The 25712-nt window shown below is 39.5% G+C and overlaps 4 protein-coding genes and 1 non-coding gene across 6 annotated transcripts; 3 read left to right on the top strand and 2 right to left on the bottom strand.

Moving 5' to 3' along the window:
• Nucleotides 1-4624: 4624 nt before the first annotated feature.
• Nucleotides 4625-6978, top strand: LOC112176116 (monooxygenase 2). Of its 2 annotated transcripts, XM_024313941.2 has the most exons (6): nucleotides 4625-5043; nucleotides 5232-5378; nucleotides 5627-5692; nucleotides 5792-5954; nucleotides 6037-6265; nucleotides 6334-6978. In XM_024313941.2, the coding sequence occupies exons 1-6, from the start codon at nucleotides 4814-4816 to the stop codon at nucleotides 6852-6854; spliced, it is 1356 nt and encodes a 451-aa protein (XP_024169709.1). In that variant the 5' UTR covers nucleotides 4625-4813; the 3' UTR covers nucleotides 6855-6978. The 2 variants fall into 2 exon arrangements, with proteins under 2 accessions (XP_024169709.1, XP_024169710.1); XM_024313942.2 differs by lacking the exon at nucleotides 4625-5043 and having other exon boundaries at nucleotides 5237-5378; nucleotides 5619-5692.
• Nucleotides 6979-11594: 4616 nt separating this feature from the next.
• On the top strand, nucleotides 11595-13782 carry LOC112176117 (ras-related protein RABD2c). Its single transcript, XM_024313943.2, has 8 exons — nucleotides 11595-11789; nucleotides 12166-12238; nucleotides 12349-12396; nucleotides 12501-12548; nucleotides 12726-12797; nucleotides 12887-13042; nucleotides 13159-13262; nucleotides 13432-13782. Exons 1-8 carry the CDS (start codon nucleotides 11776-11778, stop codon nucleotides 13523-13525), a joined length of 609 nt encoding a protein of 202 aa, XP_024169711.1. The 5' UTR covers nucleotides 11595-11775; the 3' UTR covers nucleotides 13526-13782.
• A 208-nt stretch (nucleotides 13783-13990) lies between these two features.
• Nucleotides 13991-17100, bottom strand: LOC112176115 (pentatricopeptide repeat-containing protein At4g16835, mitochondrial). Its single transcript, XM_024313940.2, has one exon. The coding sequence runs from the start codon at nucleotides 16942-16944 to the stop codon at nucleotides 14920-14922; it is 2025 nt and encodes a 674-aa protein (XP_024169708.1). The 5' UTR covers nucleotides 16945-17100; the 3' UTR covers nucleotides 13991-14919.
• TRNAE-CUC lies at nucleotides 17057-17129 on the bottom strand. The gene has a single exon. It is a non-coding gene; the product is annotated as a tRNA-Glu (tRNA).
• Nucleotides 17130-24890: 7761 nt separating this feature from the next.
• LOC112175772 (vacuolar protein sorting-associated protein 32 homolog 1) lies at nucleotides 24891-25535 on the top strand. The gene has a single exon (XM_024313517.1). It carries the CDS (start codon nucleotides 24891-24893, stop codon nucleotides 25533-25535), a length of 645 nt encoding a protein of 214 aa, XP_024169285.1.
• Nucleotides 25536-25712: the final 177 nt, after the last annotated feature.

Genomic DNA, 25712 nt, shown 5'->3' with positions numbered 1-25712 from the left:
TCGACTTTCTATATACTCTATTGCTGAATGGGGGCTTTTCTCGACTTGTAATTTTGCTTCTTTGCTTGAGTTGAACATAGAGAGAGAGAGAGAGAGAGAGAGAGAGGTGGATCTCTTCGTCCGGAGAATGGTCTGAGACAGAGGAAGAACAAGGGGCAGGGAAGAGGAGGACGAAGATGTATATTGGTAATATCTGGGTAATTGTTTTTCAATTCGTGTTTTTTTTTTACCAGTTTTTTCCTAACCGATGATTAAAGGGTTGTTTTTGGTGGATTTGTGGTTTAATTCACAATTTCTTTCAGGTCTTCGGATACTCTAGAATGGTGCTTTAATCGATTTAGCAAGCTTACAACTTTGTGCTTTAGCACCATTTTGGCTTCTCATTAGTCATAGACAATTTGCAACTGGATTGAGCTTTGCAGAAAACAGAAGGAGACGAACAAGATTCCAAAAGCTTAAGGGCTTCATCCATCTTAGGCATTTAGATTTAGGGCACACCATGAATTTTAATTCAATCCCAATTTAAAACCCAATAACTCATTTGATTTGGGACTGCAAAATCCGAGTCAAGGTTACATTTTTACTGATTAAGAAATTTGGATCATATTTAATTTTTTATTGTTTCATGGAAATTGCGGGAAGAATTGTTAGAAATGCTTATATGATTGCTCAATAGCTAAAGTATTGTAATTTAGGGCTCAGTTTTACTTTCTCAAATTTCAAAATTATGGTGCATTAGCTTTTGTAATTGTTCGATCGAGTGATTTGTTAACAGACACTTTGGGAGTTTAATTATGCATAGCTTTGTTAATGGACATGATTGTCTTGTAGGGGTAAATATGATATCTGGAATGCTCTTTTAGTTCTTCTTCCTCATCAGGTAGATCCTCGATCTATTGATTCATTCATTTGAGTGTACACTTTGGTTGGAGTGTTAGAATTGAGTGGAATGTTAGCTTTGAACTTATAATTATGTGGCACTTTCTAGTACTGTGCACAAGTAGTTGATTTTATATTGAAGTTCTATGTAGTTCATAATATATGCAGTTTATATTATGCATGTGAGTGTAGTTGCAATTAGTTTTTATTGAATCGTTATCTATCAACAATATGTAGTAAATCTATTTCTCCCATTTTCATTGCAGTACTTGAATCACTCCATGTTGCTTTCCATTAGCTAGAAGGGGAAGTTACCAATTGTAAAATTTAGAAGGATCTGGTCATAATTTCAAGGTATATTACATGGTTGTTATGTTCCTTTTTTACCATTTTGGTTTTGTTTCAGATTAAATTATTAAGTAATATTCGAGATTGTTCTACAATCCCTTCTTATTATATTGTGAAATAGTACGTTGTATTTTTTGCACCCATTTAGAAACTTAAGAATTTAAATAAGTAGGCATGTAGTGATTGATAACAACTCTTTTCTTTTTCCCAAGTTACATATAGATTGTTCTTTTCTTGAACATTATTTTAGTTATCCTGCTGCAATTATTATTATTATTTTGCATGTAACTTATAATTTTTTTTCTGCAATTAGTTATCCTGCTGCAATTTTTTCTTTTGCATGTATACTTGTTAAATATAGGACTGAACATGGATAGAAAATGGATAAAAAATCTGAACAAGTTGAGTGATGAGTACAAGCGCGGTGTTCAGTCATTTCTTGAAGTTGCAAGCAAGCATGTGGATGTTAAAGGCGGAACTAGATGTCCTTGCATCAAGTGCCTAAACCATGATCGTCAAACTATACCAGTTGTGAAGATACATTTGAGAAACTATGGCATATCTTCGAGTTATGACATCAGGACATCTCATGGAGAAACAGTGCAACAGCGATCACAAATTCTTTCTCCCCCAATGGCTAAACAGATTGTTGGAGCCAATGATGTTGTGCATGATATTTTGAATGATGCATTCCCACCTATTGACATGGATGATATGGCTCAAGATCTAGAGGAGGATGAGATACAAGGAGGCAATGAAGATGTGATGGATAATCATGGATCTAATGGGATGAGAAGCGATGCTGATCAGTATGAGAAACTAATGGCTGAAGCTGAGCGAGAGTTTTTCCCTGGTTGTGATGGATTTTCCGTTTTAACAGCGATGGTTTTGTTCATGCATATCAAAGTCCTTAATCATTGGACTAACAAGTCCTTTGATATGTTTCTAGAGACGATGAATCGAGTGTGTCCTAAGCCTAATAACATTCCCTCCTCATTTTATGCTGCGAACAAGAAGTTGAAAGGTTTAGGCTTAGGTTATGAGAAGATAGATGCTTGCAAGTATGATTGTGCTCTGTTTTACAAAGAGCATCAAGATAAGGAGTTCTGTCCAGAATGTAGTGAACCAAGGTATAAATCTAGAGGTTCCAATTTTGATCTGGGTAAAAAGAAGAAGATTCGTATTTCCCATTAAAACCGAGGTTGAAAAGACTGTTTATGTCGAACGACACAACTACTAATATGAGGTGGCATCATGATAAGCGAGCTGATGAAGAAGGCAAGATGAGGCATCCAGCTGACTCACCTGCTTGGAAAGATTTTGATAGTAGACATCCTGAGTTTTCTCAAGAGCCACGGAATGTAAGGTTAGGCCTTGCAACAAATGGGTTCAATCCATTTGGAAATATGAGCCTTTCCTATAGTATGTGGCCTGTCACAGTGGTTCCATATAATCTCCCACCTTGGATGTGTATGAAGAAACAGTTCTCGATGATGACTTTGCTGATTCCAGGGCCAGTAGCACCAAACAAGGATCTTGATGTGTATCTACGCCCATTGATTGATGAATTGAAAGAGTTGTGGGAGTTTGGCGTTCCAAATTATGATAAATAAACTAATTCTTTTTTCAACCTTCGAGCTGCTATATTGTGGATAATTAATGACTTTCCAGCGTATGGCAATTTGTCGGGTTGGAGCACGAAGGGATATATGGCATGCCCTGTTTGTAATGAGGATACATCATCTTATGGCTTGAGGAGTAAGATTTTTTTTATGGCACATAGGCACAATTTGAGAAGTAATCATCTATGGCGTAAAAACAAGGAGCTATTCAACAATGAATTTGAGTTGAGACCTCCTCCTAAACTACATTCTGGTAATGACATCTTATGCCAAGTTAATCGCCTCAGACCTTATAAGCCTGGTAAACATGATGATAATCCTGATAAGAAAAGGAAGCGAGTAGACTTTGAACTTAACTGGACAAAGAAGCATATCTTCTTTGAGTTGGAGTATTGGAGTAAGCTGAAAATTAGACATAACCTGGACGTAATGCACATTGAAAAAAAAACATATGTGACAGCGTTGTGGGGGGAAACCAAAGACACAGTCAAGGCAAGATTGGATTTACAAGACATGGGTATAAGAGATGATCTGCATATTGAAAAAGATGGGTCTAATTTTAAGAAGCATACTCCATATTATACAGTAGTACCACAACAACGTCAACCTTTTTGGCAATGGTTCAAAACTGTCAAATTTCCTGAGGGGTTTGCTTCTAATATTTCTCGATGTGTTAAAGATGGAAAGATCTCCGGTCTCAAGACTCATGATTGTCATGTGTTGTTGCAAAGACTTCTTCCGTGGGGCAGAAGGAAAGGGAAAAAAAAGTTTTGAATGTCTATTGGAAGGCAATAGACCTTTTTAAATTGATATAATCTCTTCATTTTTTTCTTTAATCAAAGTTTTATTTATCTAATTTTAGAAAGATTAGTTCACATTCCGGCTACAGAAAGTTCTATTGGGGGGCAATAGACATCTATTGGGGGCAATAAACCTTTCCGGCGACCTATGAAATCTCTGACAACCTCTTTGGGGACCTCCGACGAGATTTTTAGAAAAGTCCTGTGGGCAGCGGCCGGTGACAGGAATCTGGCGACCGAAATCCGGAGAAAGTTGGCCTGATTTCAGGGAAAGTTGGCCCGAGACGGGGCTCCGGCGAAGTCTCTTATGGTTTCTCCCTCTTCCATTTTTTTTTTCTCTCTCTCTCTCTAAATAACAAAAGGTTGAGGGTAAAATAGTCTTAAAAAAAAACTTAATGGGGTATTAGAGAAGACTTCCTTAGAGTGTTTTGGGTATGGAGGAATTAAAAAAATTTAATGGGGTAAGTGGGAAAAAAAATCCCTAGAAATAGGGTAAATGGACAAAAACCAAAAATTAAAATAGAGAGAAACTTAGAAGCTTGATCTAGCTGTCAGCAAATTGTGACATGTTGGTAACTTATAATTCCAACATTGTAAAGGTTATGAGTTTGATTCTCATTGACATATGTAAGGGTGGGGTGGGAAAATGGTTTAAAAAAAAAAAAAAAAAAAAAACTTGATCCAGCTATTAAAATTGATTAAAAAAAAACTACACATGTTCTCCAAAATTACTAGAGTCAAGATCGAGATTCTTCTAAAAATACTCTGACAGATACTACTAAAATAAATTTTTTTTTTTTAATCTAGTTTTAGAGAAAATACTTACGTGAGGTTATTTTAGTTCTTACTTTTCTTGTATAATTTATGGTCTGTCACTCTATTGTCATACATAATTTATGATTATTGTCAAAATTGGCGGGCAACAATCCATAACCATTTGCCTCACATTAGGTCCAACAAGCCAAAGACCAAAACCCAACTCCAAGCCACAACACACAAAGGGGTTCTGAAAAGAAATATCTTTCCCGGGAAAAATCGGATCCAAATGCCACTCCTTTTCATCATAGCCACTAATTTTCCATGGCAGGTTTGCTGACCAACACCTCCTCCTTCACTCTCGAACTCTCCCATGCTATCACTACTCTGCAAGTTACTGCATAAACAATGGGTGTAGTCTCTTTTTCCCTAGTGCTTCACAGCTCACTGGTGTCACCATACCATTCTCAAACTAGAAATCCTCTTGGCCAATCCAATTGGTTTCGAGCTCCAACCACAACCAGAACAAAACCCACTTCTTTATCAATCATAAGAGCTCAATCTGGTGCCCGTAAGGAAGAGATTGTCATAGTTGGCGCCGGAATCGCCGGCCTTGCCACTGCTCTGTCTCTTCACAGGTAACATGGTTTCGCCTTTCCGGTAACGCTCTTTCTGCGAGACAACTTAGAGACTGTCAATCTAAACTGCACAGTTACCAAAACTTAATTCGCTAAAGAAAATTTTTCCATTTTCCGAGGCTATTGTCTTCTTGAAAGAATTACAAGATGCAAGAGTGGATACTCTTTCTAATAGTTTGGATTTTTAGGCTTGGAATTGGATCAGTGGTGCTAGAGCAAGCAGAGTCGCTTCGAACCAGTGGAACTTCACTCACCCTCTTCAAAAATGGCTGGAGGGTTTTGGATGCAATTGGAGTTGGAGATGATCTCAGAACCCAGTTTCTTGAAATTCAAGGGTATGGATATGTTCATTTCCTTCTTCAGGCTTAGTCTTACCTTATCAGTCTGTCAACATATATAGACTATTGTCTATTTTGGCCATTTGGTACATGGTACATGCTTAATCTTGCAATAGTTTGATAGATTAACAAACAGAAGCATTTCTTTAGAATGAACTACTTGTTACAGTTTCAACTAGAATAAGGCTGTGGATTCTTCAAACTACTGAGTTGCCCTGATCTGGTTCATGGAATCAGCTGTGCAGGATGGTAGTAACAACAGCCAAGGGAAATGAGCTACGCTCCTTCAAGTTCAAAGAGGAAGATGAAAGGTAATGAGCTTCAAACTTAGATCATCTTCCGTGCTTTCACAGAACATGCAAATTTCAATTTACAATCTTGTGTTCTTATAACTGAATCATCATTTTCAGCCAAGAGGTGCGTGCCGTGGAAAGGAGAATACTACTGGAGACTCTTGCCAATCAACTACCCCAAGGGGCGGTTCGTTTCTCTTCAAAGCTTGCAAAGATTGAGAAGAGTGAAGATGGAGACACTTCGCTGCAACTTGTGGATGATACTCAGCTATCTGCTAAGGTTGTAAATCAATCTTTTGACTAGCAAATTCATGGCTGAAAGTACCAAGTATCTCTTTCTCATCTTTGTGAATTTCCAACAGATTGTAATTGGCTGTGATGGAATTCGGTCTCCTATAGCTAAGTGGATGGGGTTCCCTGAGCCTAAGTATGCAGGGCATTGTGGTCTTCGAGGCCTTGCATTCTTTCCCGGTGGCCATAAATTTGAACCAAAACTGAATCAAATCTATGGAAGAGGGCAGCGTGCTGGAATTGTTCCTATTTCTCCTACAAAAGTCTACTGGTTTGTCTGCTTCAACAGGCCATCTCCAGGTAAATTACTAACTCTGAACTCTGAAGTTTCTATACATGTTCTTACAGCGTGCGATATTTTATTACAGGTCCAAAAATAAATGACCCAGCTGTGCTAAAGAAGCTAGCTAGAGAACTGGTAACAAACTGGCCTTCAGACCTGTTGGACATTATAGACCATACCCCGGATGACACAATTAGTCGAACACCACTAGTAGACCGGTGGCTGTGGCCATCCATCAGCCCTCCGGCTTCAGCAGGAAGAGTTGTGCTGGTTGGAGATGCTTGGCATCCAATGACTCCCAATCTTGGACAAGGCGCTTGTTGTGCTTTGGAAGATTCAGTAATTTTGGCACGAAAGCTTGCAGCAGCGATTGACTCAGGACCAGCAGCCATTGAAGATGCTCTCAGCTCATATGGAAATGAAAGATGGCCTCGAATTTTTCCGCTAACCATACGTGCAAATCTCATAGGGTCACTACTGCAGTGGGAGAATCCTGTTGTGTGTTCTGTCCGGAACAATGTCATTATCCCAAAGCTTGTTAAGCTAGGACCAATGCTGGAACACACAAATTTTGACTGCCAACCTCTCCAGAATCAAGTTGTGTAATGTTGGGGGCAATTTATCATCCCTTTACTGATTGAAGTTAGAGGTCACTGAAACCTACGGGGTAAAGGAAAATGCTTGGAAGTGTCCGACTGTAATTGTATATTCCATCTTACAGTGTGCATCAGCTGTTTGTTTGCCTATTCCATATCCTTCTGTACTAGGAAGTTGGAGATTTATAAAGCAACTGCTCATGTTAAAGTGTGATAAACGCAGCATGTAAGCTAACACAGTCTTTGAAATTAATCCCTTAGGATAGTAGGCAATGAAACAAATCAAAACTTAAATGGCACAGCAAGATTTTTCACTGATCAAATAAAAATAGTGCTTCATCTAATCAGAGACTTCAGAGTGCTACAAGCAAATACAATTCTGCAATTCCCGAATAAATAGCTATTTTGATAGTTTACTTTCTGATTCAACTGTGAAAAGCCTATAATAAAAATATTGTTAAACACAAACTAAATTATCTGGGTCATCTTATCTTACATTCATATAAGTTGCTGACAAGAGCCTCTTCTTGAGTAAGAGGGACCGGCTAGTTTTTCTACTCCAATAATCTTGCAGGGCTTATAGATGCATGGATTGTTTAATTCCAAGCTGCTCCTTCACTATCACCATCAATCTTCATAACCTTCATGCTGCAACAACTGAGTCACTTAAATCACTAAGGATATACTCATAGAAGCCACCATGCAACCAAAGAAAAGTGACTGAAAAAATCCAAAAACTTTTCCAGTTGAATTATGAATAACTAGAAGCAATGAAGCTTCCAAATGTTCCCTACATTCTGATATAATGACAGACAAATGCCCGTAACAGTTTCGCGACGGCAGTGGAAGCAAGTTCTTATTTCAAGGGATACCACAAGCCTAAAACATTTTAAAGCTCACGACAAGCACTAGAAGCCTAAAACACATGAACACAGTTTCTTTATAATGAAACATTGGGCACATACACTTTGATGAAGAACGTAAGTATGTTCCAACAGAACAAATTCGTGGTAATCACGGAGCTGAATGATGAACTATAAACAATGCTTCATTTCTTCGACAAAAGAGATACGTCACAGTTATGAACAACCTTGGTGACATATATATATATATATATATGTCACAAACAGCCATATTCAAGCTTTAATCTTTGAAGCCTAACAGTTCAAGCTACAGTTGAAGTTCTAACTTCCAACTAGAACTAAAAAACAACCAAAGATTGATGCATTACTTATCTACATAACTAAGTCCACAAATCTTGGACCTTTGCAATCCATATCTCAAGCATAATCACAAAGTTACAACTACAACCCAGGAAAGTCAGGCATCCATATTAGTCCATGGAAGCAAGACATGACGAAGATGGGAAAGATTGTAATTGTGTACCTGGATTGGAGAAGAACCAGAGGATGATAGCACAGAGAGCGAGGACGAGAGGTATTAAGTGGATGGCGTTCTCTGCGGACTTGATGCGAGACCGTTCTCTCTTGGCGGCATGAGAGAGGGGATCGTATGTGGGAAGATCTTGATCGTGGTGGTGCTCTGAGTTGTGGGTCGTGGTGGTTGAAGATTGCTGTTGTTGCTGCGGTGAAGTTGATGACGGGTTGACCGGGAAGTCCCCGGAGACTCGAGGAGCACTCGCGGATCTGTGCATCTTTGCTTTGCGTGTTCTGGTCAAGGATAGGACTATAGGAGGGCCTTTTATTGTCCTGGTGGGTTAAAAGAACATAGAAAATTACCGTAGTCCGGTAATTTTTTTATTGTGTGGTCAATATTATTGACCGTGTAACAATCGCCCATGGCTCTATAACATTCTGATTAGATTAACAATCGCACGCAAGGCTGTATCATAACACTCGAGATTGGTTAGCTAGCAATTACGGGTGCATGAGAGTGGCTTATTCACAAAGGAAAATGCGCTACTTAGCCCTACTTTTTTAGAAGCTGTTGAGGTGGCGCAGTGACAGGTGGCAGCAATAACAACAGAAGTTGCGGAAGCTCCTGGAGTAAAATATTCGGTTCTTTATGGTGGAATGGATTCAAGCGTCCGGGTCAGAGCAAATGGGAGTTGACTTAGTTGCTTTTGCAATAGATTCTAATACCAATGTTGATCCGACGCAACTTACCGGTGATATGTAAGAACCATATACATGCTCACAATCATATGCATACAAGCTTAACAACAATCACAAAGGAACTAGAACTTACCTTCAGCAATCACAGGCATGGATTCCATCTTACGTAGCTGCTAAACTCTGATTACTGAATATGGTCTTCTGTTACTTACCAACTTGCTTCTCAATGGACAGAACTTATGCAATAGTCGTGGTAGTAATCAGAGACCAATTCATCTTATTTATATAGGTGACTTAACCCTCAAAAAGCTTCCCATTAAAGCATTACTTATCGGATTAGGTTTCCTAGTTAAATTCTTAATGTAACACTTTATTGTAGTCTTTCTTGCAGACCAAGAACTGGATTACTTACCTTAATGAATTGATACACTCTTTCATTAAGTTACAAGTATTGATTTACAGTTTGTACCCATGTTAAACTAGGTTTGACATTTAGCTAATCATCAATTACTTTATGATGATATGTGTTAAGTCCATATTTGATCTAACATGATAGTCACAGCAGCAAGAGCTTGCAAGGGAGGCAGACATGTATAGATAGTGGCATACCTTCTTGATCAAGAGTCCCACTAGGCAAACACCATACAACTATTATTTTATATATATATTATGCGGTCAAAATTATTAACAGTATGTGTAACAATGGCACATGACACTAAAACATTCAATGGATTGTGAAACAATCACACGTGAGGTTGTAATGTGACACCCAAGATTGATTACCTATTATTGTAGGCCGCGGCTATGGGCGAAAAATTTGGTGATGAATTGAGCTCATTCGACTCTTGGATTTCACTAACAGTGACAGACTTGTAACTAGTGATATTAAAATGTATGTCGTAGTGTTGAGGTCACAAATGTTCATTCCAATGTGTCGCAATCTTTTGCATCATTAATGAATTTGATTCGTTCTCAAAAACAAAAACAAAAAAACAACACGCACAATATTATTACAATACTATTGTTATTGAATGTCAATAACATTTTTTTGTTTTTACAACTATTGGAGCCAATGCATTTTAAATACTTTTGATTAAACACTCACTCTAATTTTTTTCATTCTTACTGTCGTCGTATATGTGTGTTTTATCACTTTATGTTGATTCTAATTTTGAACTGATGTAAGTTGGCATTATAATAGAGAAAGAAAAATGCCCACGCCATTGTATAGCATTTGAAGTGATTTAGACGAAAGACCAACATTGATCCAACCACATGTTCTCGTTTAGACGGAAAGATGGATGAATCCCAAAAAACAAAAAAGATGTAATACTACAAACACGAAAGCAAGGTGAAATGTTTATGGAAAGGGGTAATTTGCATAAAATGAATATTTAAAGCAGCATATAAAATGTAAAAATGAGCTCCAAAACATTGTGGGGGAGTTGGAACAATGATCGGGCACCCCACCTTGTTGGCCTCTAACAACGTGTCGTTTTGGTCACTGTGCTGCAAAATGAGATCTCGTCTTGGATTAGAATAAGGCGGGGAAAGGAAACGCGGACGAAAAGGGCAGGCGGCGCAATGCCAGCTTGCTTCAACACGAACGCGCACGTATTGGCTTTGCCTTACCCTTGTGTCGACGCCACTGCTTTGACGCGCATTTCATTCAGCTCAGCTCAGCATCCCTCTGAGTCTGTTTGCCTTTGGGCTTAAGATTTCCAAGCACAAACACACTACCTCATGAAGATTGACGAAGCAACTCGGAGACAACTGTTCCAGGCTTTGGTTGATTCACTCATTTTCTTTTCTGGCCTTTTTTTGAATTTAAATACTTTTTTATGTTTTACGAAATGACTTAAACACCCTTTTTTTTTTTTTTCTCACATAATTTTCTTATAGTTCCCTTAAATTTCAGTCCTTGTAAAATTAGGAATTGATTTGATAAGGTTTTAGTGGGTTATCATGTCACACACAATGCCATTAAGCGCTGTTGTTGAGGTCCAAGTCACTATTATTTTTTGTTTATGTTTTTTCATTTTTCTGATACAAAGACAATTTCACATGATTTTTTTATTGAAGTGGGAAAAATAAGAAATTCTCAACCAACTCCCCCCTAACCAGGTACAATTTACATTCAACTATTGAAGTTTTTAGTAACTCTCACACTTTCTTTGATCGAAAGCATTCAATGAAATAGCTAGAAGATTGTTTTCAAACAGTTTCGTTCAATTAACTAATAAAGAATGAGCTAACTTGCAAACTCAGTTTTAACTATATTTTTTAAAAAAAGTCAATTTTGCTGCTAATATTACTATCTATGTACCGATCATATTATGGATGCCTTTATGGCTTTATATGAGATTATTCTCGGCCTCTCAATACAACAACTAGTGCTTTCATATTAGATCAGTTAGGTCTGTTTGTTGTATGACTCGTATCTTTTAGTCGTTGATGCAGATGCCATTGGAAACCTCTTTTAACCTCAAGTCTAAATTGTACAATATTAGACTTGCTTTTCTAGTGCGCGCGCTTCCATGATAGGTGAAAATGTGACCAAAACCGTAAAATCACCAATAATCAATCAGAGTGGAATGGTACACGTGGCGGAATCTAGTCCCCTCCTACTAACGTCACAAGCACTAATAAAGAGTTCCGGCATTTTAGGGGTCCTTTTATAATACAAACACACCTCTCTCTCTCTCTCTTATTTCCTCCTCCTCGGTTTCTCCTTCTTCTTCTTCTTCTTCCACTTTCTCTGTCTCTTACTCCGGCGAAGGCTCTCACTTCCGACGCAATTTCTCGCCGGAATCCAACTTCTCGCCGATTTCTCGCGATTCACTCCCCGGCCCAGCCATGAATCCCGAATAGTGAGTCCGATTTTCATAATTCGATTTTGTGTTTGGAGTTTGATTATATCTGATCTCAGAGCCCCGGTTTCTTGGAGGCTTTCATTTTTTTTTAATTCATGGAGAATTCTAAATGCTTGTTTGTTCGAATTTAGGTTTTTTAATTTAGATCTAGATGTTGCGCAATCAGATCCGTGTAGGTTTTGCTTTAGATTCAGAATTTATTTCAATTTTTGGGACTTGTAATATGGACTGAGTTGTTGGATCGGAGCTGTTTAGGTTAATAGTTGATGATTGGATAGTAATTTTGATCAGTGAGGTGGTGCTGTTTATGTTAATAGTTTGATTATTGGTTTAGATCACGCGATTACTAATTTCTGTGGAAAATTGGATGCAGTGACTACCTGTTTAAGCTTTTGCTGATCGGTGATTCTGGTGTCGGCAAGTCATGTCTACTTCTGCGGTTTGCTGTAAGTTGCAGTCAGTTTTCTCCTGTATTTTACTGTTCTATCTCGGGGATTGTAATCGTCGATAGAGGCGGTATTGAGGCTGATTCTTTCTATGTGTTTGTGGAAACCAGGATGATTCATACTTGGATAGCTACATCAGCACAATTGGAGTTGACTTTGTAAGCATTGCTTGGGTTTTACGTAGTGTGATTCATTTGACTTTTGATAGGAAAGTGATTTTAGGGTTCGGTTCTCATTGATTTCTGTTGCGTCTTTTGTTTAGAAAATCCGCACTGTGGAGCAGGATGGAAAGACTATCAAACTTCAAATTGTAAGTATATGAATTCTCTGCCAATTCTAGTGAAGTTGTTGTCTATCTTGATAGAATTGTAACTGTTTTGGAGCAGTTCAGTGTGAACATTAACAAATCTTGTGATTGGTTCTGTCAATAAGTTTTGTAAACATTGGTTTCTTGCTGTTAATTCAATTCACATTTTGGGAATTGCAGTGGGACACAGCTGGCCAAGAACGTTTCAGGACAATCACTAGCAGCTACTACCGTGGTGCTCATGGTATCATTGTAAGTGGGTTGTTCACTATTTCTTATTTGTGCTTCTAAGACTTTGTTGACCTTGCTCTTTATGATGTATCTTTGTTTGGTTCTTGCAGGTTGTTTATGATGTCACTGACCAAGAGAGCTTCAACAATGTTAAGCAATGGTTGAACGAAATTGACCGTTATGCAAGTGAAAATGTGAACAAGCTTCTAGTTGGAAACAAGTGCGATCTCACAGCAAATAAAGTTGTGTCCACTGAGACAGCCAAGGTAAATTGATGAGCATGTTCAGGTTTTCCATTGTATATTGTTGACCCACCTCTTTTACCCAAGTGTAGTAGACGAGTGCAAGAGTAATGGTTTAAATTTTTGTCGACTTTGTTTAGGCATTTGCGGATGAAATTGGAATCCCTTTTATGGAAACTAGTGCTAAGAATTCCACCAATGTTGAGCAGGCCTTCATGGCTATGGCTGCTGAGATTAAGAACAGGTACTCTATTTTTCTTGTCATTGCTTGATCAATAAGCTGTAAATATGATGGCAACTGGACTTTTTATCTCTCTATCAAATATGACCTTTTTAGTGATTAAGATGCTGAAACAATTATGTATTGCATCCTTGATGTTTAACATAATTGCATGTTTTGGTTTCTATTGCAGGATGGCAAGCCAACCGATGAACAACGCCAGGCCTCCAACAGTGCAGATTCGTGGACAGCCTGTGAACCAAAAGTCTGGTTGCTGCTCTTCTTAAAGGGAAAAGAAAAACTGGTGGGGGATATGGGGATGTTTATGGGTGTTTTCGTGAAATGTAAAACTAGTTTTATCTTAACGCTTTGATATGAAGATTTCTTTTATCGTCAGTGGTCAGCACTTTGTTAAAGCCTTCCATTCTTTTCAATGTATTTGTTTTAAAAACTTTTGTACAAAAATTAGGAATATTGGTGAATAGCAGTATTTGCCTTGTTCTGTTCTCCTAATTCTTGTCAGATGCATGACTAGTTCTCGGTAGCAACTATTCTTTATTTTGGTCATGAAATAAATTTGGAAGTTTCAACTTGGTGAATGCAACCCTGCCACAGTCTGTATATTGCTACCGGCATCACCTCTTGCCTGTGTTTGTGCTATTGGACTTTATGGCATATATAAATGCCTTTGAAACCTGAAGTTCTAGCAGATACAGGAAAGATTGAATTGTATCTGAATCTCAGTATCCCCTTCGAATTGTATAACGTGTACCAAATAAAAGTACATTTGACCTCTAATAAGTAATACAAATGAGAACAATGCAATCGGGCAAAGCTAGGCTTCATTTCTGAAACCCTTGTAGTTTTCTCCTATTTGCAAGCAAGCTGCAACCGTTATACAAAATTGATCAGTCTCAAGCCTATCCTAGGGGAAGAAAGCTATCATTTACCAAAAGCTGAAACGGCGTTAAGTAACCAATATTCTCAGTACAGTAATGCAGTCAGCATTGGCCAATCTAGTTCCAAACTTCTAATAGTGAACCGAAAAACAAAGCTCCCAGGATGGAGTGAGGTGCTGAATAATTGTATGCCAATGTACCATGTGACCATGTGATCTCAAACATATCCACGTAGGAGCCATAGAGAAAGTGTAACTCGAATAGAATCCTTGAAGTTCTGGGAAAAGAAGGCATAGTGGCCTGGATGTTCAACAGCATACCAGAGTTAGGCCAAACCCATGTGTGTTCACGAGTGATACCGCTAACCTTAGCATTCAATGTTATTATGGTATGCCAGAAACTGGTGGTGGCTCTATCATGCCAATCGACAATTGCAGAGGAGTGTGTCAATTATAATACAACGATCAGGTGGTTCTATCCTTACGAATCCGATGCACGATATAAGAATTAGAATGTCCCCAAGCTACTGGCATGAAACATTGAGGACACAGAATGTTGCTGAAGCATAACTAGCTTGCCTTTGTTTTTTTGGATCCAACACTAGCTTCTACTCTGAGTAGAAGATTGCAGACTTAATCAGATCTAAAGCTGGCATGCCAGCTTGACTGGCATGACAAGTGGTGATCTCACTCAGCGGATTCTTTTCTGTTGCAAGCCTCTTTTTCCTTATTACCTTCCTAATGTACTTGAAAAAGACTTCCAGGGGAGCAGTTTTTTGTATGCTACCAGTAATCACCACAAGAACAAACCCCATTTTTGAAATGATGGAACCTTGTAGTATCTCTGAGAATGATTTCTCTTTTCTCAATTGCTGATATATACTTGACTGCATGATGGCAATCCCCACATACTCTCAAGTTTTTGAAAATGCGAATTGGCATCCCTAAAGGCACGTGTATAAGCCCAAAAGCAATTGCTAGTTTTTCACTGTGCCATAATAGCAGCTGCTGTTTCAGCTCTTCCCCAACATCATGTAATGCAAATTCAAGATCTGGAACATAGCCTGCCAACTTCATTTTCTGATCCAGTTCAGACAGTTTTTCATGTATAGATGCCAATTCTGGGTGAGCCCTGTCACCTGATCTGAACTCATGGACTACACTCTTTATCTCAATCCAACTATAGCCAGGTGTCTTCACGACCCTATTTTCTTTCATCGATCGCCTGACTTTGCCAACAAGGTCCCATCTATTTGTTGCAGCATAAACATTAGCAAGTTGAACATAACCAGCTGCACTCGTTGGATCAAGATCAAGCAATTTCTCGGCAGCAAACTCAGCTAATTCTAAGTTCTTGTGCATCCGACAGGCACCCAATAGAGTTCCAAAAATGGCAGAATGTGGTTCAAATGGCATTTTCTTTATCAAAGCTACAGCTTCAACTAGCTTACCAGCACGACCAAGAAGGTCTACCATGCATGTATAGTGCTCTGGCTTAGCTTCAACTTGATACTGTCTTGCCATGGAATCAAAATATTGAACCCCAAGATCTACAAGTCCTGCATGATTGCAAGCCATTAACACAGAAACAAACGTTATCCAATCTGGTTTTACTCCTTCATTCCTCATCTGGTCAAACAAACTGAGAGCTTTTAAACCTTCCCCATGTTGAGCATAACCAGCAATCATTGCATTCCAAGTAACAACATCTTTTCGTGTCATCTCAATGAAAAACTTCCTCGCATCCTCCAAATTCCCACACTTACAATACATACTAACCAATGCAGTTCCTGAAGTTGTATCATTATATAATTCAAACTTATAGAGAAGCTGATGTACTTGCCTACCCATTTGCAGCGCAGACAGGTTGCTACAACCCAGTAGAGCACTACTCAAACTCGATGCATTTGGCCTAACCCCATATCCAATCATTGACCTGAAAAGCTTCAAACCCTCTTCAGCTTGACAGTTTTCCACATACCCTGCAACCATAGCATTCCATGTTACTAGATTTTTCTCAGGCATCTCTCTAAACAACTTCTCTGCTACACCAATCTTCCCAAACTTCATATACCCAGTAACCATAGCCGTCCACGCCACAACACTCTTAACCGGTGCAACCTCAAACCACTTCACCGCCGAGTCCAAATCCCCACATTTCACATACCCCGAAACCAACGCACTCCACGAGACACTGTTCTTCTCAGGCATCAACAAAAACAACTTCTGTGCTTCCCTCATCTCCCCATTCTGAGCAAAACCCGATATCATGGTATTCCAAGATGCAATGTCCTTAACAGGCATCAAATCAAAGAACTCCACAGCAGAGCCAACACCAAGATTACGTAAATAACAAGCCAGCATACTATTATATGAGCAAGTGTCTGGTTGAGGAATTTTATCAAACAGTTGGCGGGCTTCTTTCACTTTCCCGGGAATTTTCGCATACCCGGCTAAAATCGAATTCCAACTAGTTGTGGTTCTAACAGTCATTTTCTCAAACACCTTAAGTGCAGAATCTAAATCCCCGGAACGAATGTAGCTGGTGATCAACTTGTTCGACGCAATGACATTGCGAAATTGGTGGGGATCAAAGTGTGTAGAGTCATTACAAAATTGGGTTGGTGTGAGTTTCTGGGTCATGTTACTGGTGGAAACCAAGTGGGTTTTGTGTGGAGGAATGGGGTGGTTGTTTTGATTGGGTTGTGGGTTTTGGATTGTGATGGTGGAGAGGGAAGAGCTTTGGTTTTTGGCATTGGGGAAAGTTTTGAGCAGCAGTGAGGGCTGTGCTCTTCTAAGACATCTCATGGTCTCTCTCAAGAAATTGAGAAGAGCATGACGTTCCAAATTTGTAATTCTGGGAATTTGAATTCTCAACTTTCAAATTTGAAGAAGGAATAAAAAAATTGGAAACAAAAAATTCCGTTGCCGGGACTTGAACCCGGGTCTTTCGGGTGAGAGCCGAATATCCTGACCAACTAGACTACAACGGATTTGTGATCTGTTGGCCAATTAAATTATAATAATATGAGATCTGGATCTGATTATCTGCGACTGCCACTAATTGTTTAAAGAGTTTGAACCAGTTAGAAATCGTCAAATGTTTAAAGAGCCGAATATCCTTACTCTGTTAGTTAAAAATATTAATTCTTATTTTTTCAGATTATGATCTTACTAAAATAGTGGAAAGTGGGAACTACTATTTAGTCTTAGTTGTGGATTAATATGTGCTAAGGTTTACTATCAAATTTGTTACCATGAAGATGTTGGGTAATTAAGATTAGAGTAATATCAATCTTTTAATGGTGCTTAAGAAATTGTACTATGAGATATTAGTGGGAAATTGGTCGACTGAGGACATATTTTGCGGATTTGGTATGCCTGTGACCAAAGGTGTCAAATCTTCTGTATGAATAGAAACACTATCATCTCGAATATTAGTTAGTCTTGCGAATGATGGACATTACAGGTGGAAATTTCATATAAGAATTGCATTTTTATCTGTATTTGATCAGTTCAACTAAGATGATTTTTGTTGAAAGCCTAACTGTAAGCTTGTTCCCTTACTGGAGCTGCTGCATGCGACTGAAGTTTTTAAAGAGCTTTTTATTCCTAGGCACCTGATGCTGAGCTTGCATTGAATGGGGTTGAAGTGTTTTTATATGCAACTAGAAGTCATCATCCAACTAAGAAAGCTTGATATATTTTCTTCAAAAAAAAAAAAAAAACTTGGTATTCGTCTTCGTGCTCTTATAGGTGCTATTGACACTCGGTACGTGGTGAGGTGTACGTGAACAGCAATCACCAAGGGTGTGATGGTTGTAACCATATTTCAAACATGCAATGTATTGATCTTTAACCTGCGGTGATCGGTCGTTGTAGAAATTACATATTTCACATTAGAATAGACCCGTAAGTCCTAAACTATTTCAAGATAATTTAAACAAGAAACAAGTGTCCTAGGTTTGAGAAAGTGAAAATAGAGGTAATGGGAGAGTGGACATGGAGACTCTGACATTCTCTCCTTCTGATCTGTATAAAGCTACTCAAACAAGACGAGATTTAGAGAATGAATTGTTTGATATCTTATTCATCTCACAGTAGAGGTATATAAAGAGGATTACAAGAATATAATAGGTAAGTACAATATATTCTATACTACGAAATAATTACAATATATTTCATTCCTAATACTAAACCGTGACTCACGCTAACACTCCCCCTCAAGTTGGCGCATACACATCGACCATGCCCAACTTGCTTAGTGAGTCATAAAACGCCTTCCTAGAAACTCCTTTGGTAAGTATATCTGCAAGTTGCTCTTCCGTCGGAACAAAAGGAAAACTAATAATTTTGGCATCTAGCTTCTCCTTTATAAAGTGACGATCAACTTCCACATGCTTAGTACGATCATGTTGTACTGGATTATGTGATATGTCAATGGCTGCCTTGTTGTCACAATACAACTGCATAGTACTTTTGAGTTTGAAACCCAGATCACGTACCAGATTTCTTAGCCACAGCAATTCACACACTCCGTGAGCCATACCTCTATACTCGGCCTCAGCACTAGATCGTGCCACAACTTTCTGTTTCTTACTCTTCCATGTAACCAAATTACCTCCCACAAAGGTAAAGTAACCTGATGTTGACCTCCTGTCTGTAATATTTCCAGCCCAATCTGCATCTGTAAAGCCACAGACCTCAAGGATGTTGTTATGTCTAGAAAATAATACTCCCCTTCCTGGAGCTGATTTCAGGTACTTTAAAATTCTCATAACAGCATCCATGTGACTTTCACTCGGGTTATGCATGAACTGACTCACCACACTCACTACATATGCAACATCTGGTCTAGTATGAGCCAAATAAATCAAGCGCCCAACTAACCTTTGATAGCGAGCTCGATCAGTAGGTACCTGATCTGGATACTCAGCTAAACAATGATTCTGCTCAATAGGAGTATCAATGGGTCTGCAATCCAACAAACCTGTCTCTGTTAACAAGTCAAGAACATACTTCCTCTGGCACAAGTAGATTCCTTCTCTCCCCCTGGCTACCTCAATTCCTAAGAAGTACTTAAGTTCACCCAAGTCCTTCATCTCGAACTCAGAGGCTAGCTGTCTCTGCAGTCTATCCATCTCAACAGTATCATTGCCAGTAATTACCATATCTTCCACATAAATAATTAGAGTTGTTACCTTCCCTTGTTGATGCTTGAGAAACAATGTATGATCTGAGTTGCTTTGTTTGTAACCAACCTTCCTCATGAACTGTGAAAATCTCCCAAACCAAGCACGAGGCGACTGTTTGAGACCATATAGAGACTTTCTCAATTTGCATACAAAATCACCAGGAGAAGCAGCTATATACCCAGGTGGAAGGCTCATGTATACTTCCTCGACTAACTCTCCATGAAGAAATGCATTCTTGACATCAAACTGTCGGAGTGGCCAGTTTAAATTAGCAGCAAATGATAACAGAACCCGAATAGTGTTCATCTTGGCAACAGGAGCAAATGTTTCATCATAGTCAATACCATACGTCTGAGTAAACCCCTTTGCTACAAGGCGTGCTTTGTATCGATTCACTGATCCATCTGCATTATGTTTCACAGTAAAAACCCAACGACAGCCTACAGCTTTCTTGCCTTGTGGTGGAGGCACAAGTTGCCAAGTATTGTTCTTCTGCAACGCCTCCATCTCTTCATCCATTGCCTTCCTCCACTTTGGATCCCCCAATGCATCCTGCACTTTGTTAGGTACTGATACAGCAGATATTTGATTCACAAACGATTCATATGACTTAGACAACCTCCTAGTGGACATATAATTGGCTACTGGGTATTTTGACTTGGCAGTAAGAGTAGGTTCATATCTTTTGGCTGATTGACCTCGAGTAGTCCTACTTGGTAACACATATTGCTCAACATTAGACTCACTATTGCTAGTATTAGTGGGTGGACATACCTCAACTGAGTGATCTTCAGCACCAACAAGTTGTGGGTCAGGGGTAGAAGTGATGACAGTAGGGGCAGTTGTGTCTTCAACTGCATGTTCAATGATTGAAACTGGTGTCTGAATGTTTGGAGCTTCTACTTCTGATGAGTCAATATTCTCAACTGGATCCGTCAAAATACCTCCTGTCTGTGCGACTTCTCCTTCGCCTTCTGATTCCTCCCCCTCTCCATGATATAGCTCTTCAAAAAAATGAATTCTCCCCCTGAAGAGCTGTATCTGAGGAGGAAAAATAACTCATGTCCTCAAACAAAGTAACATCCATAGTGACATAGTACTTTCTGGTTGGTGGATGATAGCACTTGTACCCTTTCTGATAACCTCCGTAGCCCACAAACACACACTTAAGCGCTCGGGCATCCAACTTAGACCGCTGATTTTTAGGAATATGGACAAAAACAACACAACCAAAGACACGAGCTGGCAGATTATGAAATGAAGATAATGAAACATGAGAGGCAAGAACCGCAAATGGAATTTTGCCATGAAGGACACTAGATGGAAGACGATTGTTAAGATGGGAAGAAGCAAGAATAGCATTGCCCCAAAGATACTTAGGCATATGAGCACTAAAGAGAAGGGCACAAGCCATATCAAGTAAATGACGGTTTTTCCTTTCAGACACACCATTTTGCTCTGGTGTTTGTGGACATGTGGTTTGGTGAACAATCCCATGGGCTTTGAAAAACTCTTGGAAAACATGATTAACATATTCTCCCCCATTGTCAGAACGAAGGACTTTAATGGTGCTATGATATTGTGTTTGAATAAGAGTACGAAAAGTTTGAAAAGCTGGAAAGACTTCATCTTTGGTTTTAAGAAGAGCAACCCATGTCAATCTCGTACAATCATCAATAAACAACACAAAATACCTCATACCGGACACAGTGGGTTCTCTAGAAGGTCCCCAAACATCAGAATGAATCAACTCAAAAGGAATAACACTTTTATTAGAAATACTAGGAGAATAAGTAGCACGATGACTTTTGGCCAAGACACATGTTTCACAATGTAGAACAGACTCATCCACACCAATAAACAGAGTAGGCATGTTTTTTTTTCATAAGACTAAAAGATGGATGCCCTAAACGGCGATGCCACAACCAAACTTCACTTAGCTTATCAGAATTCAAAGTCAAAGCGGCGCGAGACGGTGCTCCTGGTTTCTCCCCTGCGTATGTCTGATCTAGATGGAACAATCTGCCCCTCAGATACCCGCGACCGATTAACTCCCTGGTGAGAAGATCCTGAAACATCACGTACATAGGATAAAAGGTTACGGAGCATTTAGACTCAGTATTCAACTGTGGAACAGATATCAAGTGATGAGACAAGTCAGGCACATATAACACATTATGAAGTTCTAAAGTGGGAGTAATACGCACAGACCCTGACCCTAACACAGGAAAAGCCTCACCATTAGCATTGGTGACATAGGACACTGGTGGGGGAGACAACTCAGTAAAAAAGGATTTATCATAAGTCATATGGTCAGAGGCACCAGAATCAATAATCCATGTATCAGAACCAACAAAGTGAGAAACCTTTAAAGCCATACCAATTTTACCTCGACCAGCTATAGAGGCTGTAGGAGTAACTCCACCTGCTGTATGATGATCTTGGCCAACTATGCCATAGAAGTCTGGTTCTTGGACCAATTGAACAACTGCTGCTTTCGCCTTAGGACGATAGCCTTGCCTTTTAGGTTTAAGGTGTGGGTTCCGCTTCCAACATGCCTCCCGAACATGCCCAAGGTCGTTGCAATAAGAACATTGAGGACGAGTGCGGTTGGTGAAGCCTTGTGGGAAACCTTGCTGAAGAAGTGGGGCTGAACTCTGCTAATGAAGGAACGGTGCCGGTGACTTGGACTGAATGGCTAGGCTCTAACCGTGTTCAAACTAGGCGGGTCTGTCATTCTGAGCAATTCTCCCTTAGCACTGCTATGCTTCTCATCAAGCCCTCTCAGGAATACATGGACCTTTTCCAGCTCTTTCTCCTTCTGGTACCACACAAGATCTTCTGGATTCTTGATCTTGCAAGGACGCTTCTGATCAATTTCAGCCCATACATTTTTCAGCTTGGTGAAATACACAGCTACTGGTTGCCCATTCTGTTGCATATTAGCAGCTTTACACATCAATTCATGAACCTGTATAAAATCAGACTCGTTGGTATACAAATCCCCCAATGTCTTCCATATCGCCTCAGCAGTTTCACATTCTTCCACCATCTGTAGCACATCATCAGTCATGGCTCGAAATATAATTGACATCACAAATCCATCATCATCTTCCCACTTGGCATAGGCCTCCACATCATCTTCCCTAGGAGTCTTGATTGTTCCAGTCACATGCCCCATTTTGTGGATTCCACGGAGATAAACTGACATAATTTTCTTCCATGTGCGGAAATTGGTACCAGTGAGTTTGGTACCCCCGAAAGAACCACCTTCTGAGCTCTTGACAGAGACCTCAACCTTCTGGACCTCATTGGCCTTAGAACTTTGACTGTCATCACCACCCATTGCAATAGTACAATAGCAAAAGAAACACAAATCCCAATGTATGCAGCGGAAATAATAAGAAATAATAATAATAGATTTTTTTTTTTTTTTTTTTTGAAACCTGTTGAGGTGGACCGGGTTGGGTTGACCCGGTTGACTCACCGAGTTGAGGCGGGTTGACTCACTGAGTTGACCGAGTTGAGGCGGGTTGACTGAGTGACTGAGATCAATCTGGAATCGTCCTGAGCTTGGGCGATCTGGGCTGGAATCGAGCTTGGGCATTTCCTGAGTGAGCGACGCTGATGTGGACCGAATGACGCTGCTGTTGAGTGAACGATGCGGCTGAGCGACGCTGCTGTGGACCGGCTGAGGTGGACCGAGCGACGAGGATCGTGGGCGATCTGGAAACCGACCGGTCTGGGTTGAACGGCGCAGGTGGGCGGCACACGTCGATTCTGAAGAAGCCGGACTGGATTGAAAGAGAAGGCAGTCTGATTTGAAGGCTGCCGGTCTTGGTGTATAATTGACGAAGATCGGTCTAGGAAAAAGAAATAAGGAGACAAAGTCCTTTCGGATCTTTGCTCTGATACCAACTCAAACAAGACGAGATTTAGAGAATGAATTGTTTGATATCTTATTCATCTCACAGTAGAGGTATATAAAGAGGATTACAAGAATATAATAGGTAAGTACAATATATTCTATACTACGAAATAATTACAATATATTTCATTCCTAATACTAAACCGTGACTCACGCTAACAAAGCTGATGACATATGTATTGGTATCACTATTACTAATCGACAGCAGAGAATTCAAAAAATCGCATATTTTACACTGTTTTAAAACTTTTTTTTTTACTAAGATATGATCGAAAACAGATAGCCAAAACTATTTTCTCTCGTGCATATAGTGTGATCGATGTTGCTTTTCTTACACAATAATTCATGAGCAGTAGACTGTACACACGAAACTGCCAAGGGCGTATACTAGTTCTGTTCGCATTTTTTTCTGTGTGTTGTTGTGCCTGTACTCTTAGTGCAGACAACAACGAAGTTTTAAATGCTCATTCTTCATGTTGGTGCAATTGTAAAACATTAGTCGGTTTACCTCTAGGTGGCAATATGTTGAAGGAAAATGTTCCATGAATCTAATACAGAATAAGCTAGGTTCCCTTCAGTATCTCTTTATTTAGTCTTCTAATATATAATAAGGTTTCATTGTCTTAGTAGGTTTTCTTGCCTGAGTCTTGTTAAACTGAATAACAGTAGTGTTCACCTGGTCAGTTGCTGACCAAAGAATTTATGCTCAATAACCCTTAGATTTATATCCAAGGGTGGAAAACAAAACAGCTCAACTTAATAATAATTATCTCTACCATTGGATTTACATCCAAATGTGGTTGAGCATTATTTTCTTGGTCAATAACTGACCAGGTGATCATTTTCGACTGAATAAAATGGGTGCCTTTTATTTTATTATTATTAGTTATATAATGGATGTCGGTCGGCGTGTGGCGTACGGAGCTTGGCTGGCTGGTATGCACGACGGGGACGGAGCTTGGCTGGCGTAGGTGGACTGGTCTGTAGCAGGCTGATGGGCCTTGGGTGGACCTTTGCTTGATGGATATCCTAGTTGGGCTTTCGGTTTCTGGGCTGGGGTTTACCCTAGTCCAGTAACTTTTAAATTTGGGCTAGAGTTTATACCCTTGGCCCAACCCTATGACGACGAATACCTTTACCTAACGTCAATATTCGTCTTCGTGCTCTTTATATTTCACTCTCGGTTCCAATATCTTTACTGAGAAACTAATATTGGAACCTAATTGAGATTGGAACCGAAAAACAGAGGAACCGACCCGAGCATGGTCGGTTCGGTTCTATTTCGGTTCTTGATACAAAAAACAGCAAACCCGAACCGATAAGCACTGGTCGGTTCTGATTCCGGGTTGAGTACTTGAAACTGCAAAACCGACCCGAGGCCAGCCCTAATATGCAGCAATGTTTAGATTTTATTTTCCTTGCAATAATTTGATTGTCGTAAAAATGATTTTAATCATTTAATTTTTTTTATAAAGTTTCCTTGTCATAGTAGGCTTCCTTGTCTTGGTAGGTTTCGAATTAGAGCACTATATAAGGCGGCTATTAGATTTATTTTTTTCATAATTCAGATTCAAATCTCCCCTCCCCTATTTGATCGAGATCTTTTTCTCCAAGATAGCAGAGAACCAACCATGTTTGCCAGGCTTTTTGGGAAACCTAAAATGGAACCGATCACCTTGGAAAAGTTAAGTGAGAATCTTGAAATGCTTGAGAAAGAGGAGAAAGTACTCCAAAAGAAGGCTGCTGCTGAACTTGAAAAGGCGACGCGATTCAGCAATGCAAAGAATAAAAGAGCTGCTATGCAATCTCTGAAGAAGAAGAGGTTGTATGAACAGCAAATACAGAACAACGGAAACTCCCAATTGCGGGTCCATGATCTGATGATAATGCTAGAAGGTGCAAAAGCCAACATCGAAACTGTAGATGCCTTGAGAACTGGAGCAGCTGCACTGAAGGCAATGCAGAAAGCAGCGAATATAGATGAAGTGGAAAAGACCTTGGACGAGGTTCATGAGCAGACAGAGAAGATGAAACAGATCCAGGAAGCTTTGTCAACTCCAATTGGATTTGATGATTTTGATGAGGATGAATTGGAAGCAGAACTTGAAGAGCTGGAAAGTGCCGAGTTGGAACAACAACTTCTTCAGCCTGCAGCAACTTCTTCAGCTCCAGTTCACCTCCCAGCAGGAAGGCAACCAAATCGTCCTCTTCTCCAGAAGCCCACCGTTGATGAAGAAGATGAACTAGCTGCTTTGCAGGCTGAGATGGCACTATAAGCAGCTTGCACTATGTTATATATGCTGTGTAGAAGTTTTTACGCTTTAGTTCGAGGTTGATACTCGAAACAATTGTTTTGAATTTGTTGATAATTAAATGGCAGAAATTTATTCTATTCTAATTCCTAGTTTCCTACCAACTTCATGAACACAATCATATCGTACATAGAACACAAA

The sequence above is a fragment of the Rosa chinensis genome, chromosome 7 (genome assembly GCF_002994745.2).
Source record: "Rosa chinensis cultivar Old Blush chromosome 7, RchiOBHm-V2, whole genome shotgun sequence".
NCBI classification, from domain to species: domain Eukaryota; kingdom Viridiplantae; phylum Streptophyta; class Magnoliopsida; order Rosales; family Rosaceae; genus Rosa; species Rosa chinensis.
The sequence above is the reverse complement of the archived record's forward strand: the minus strand, read 5'-3'. Positions and strand labels throughout refer to the sequence as shown.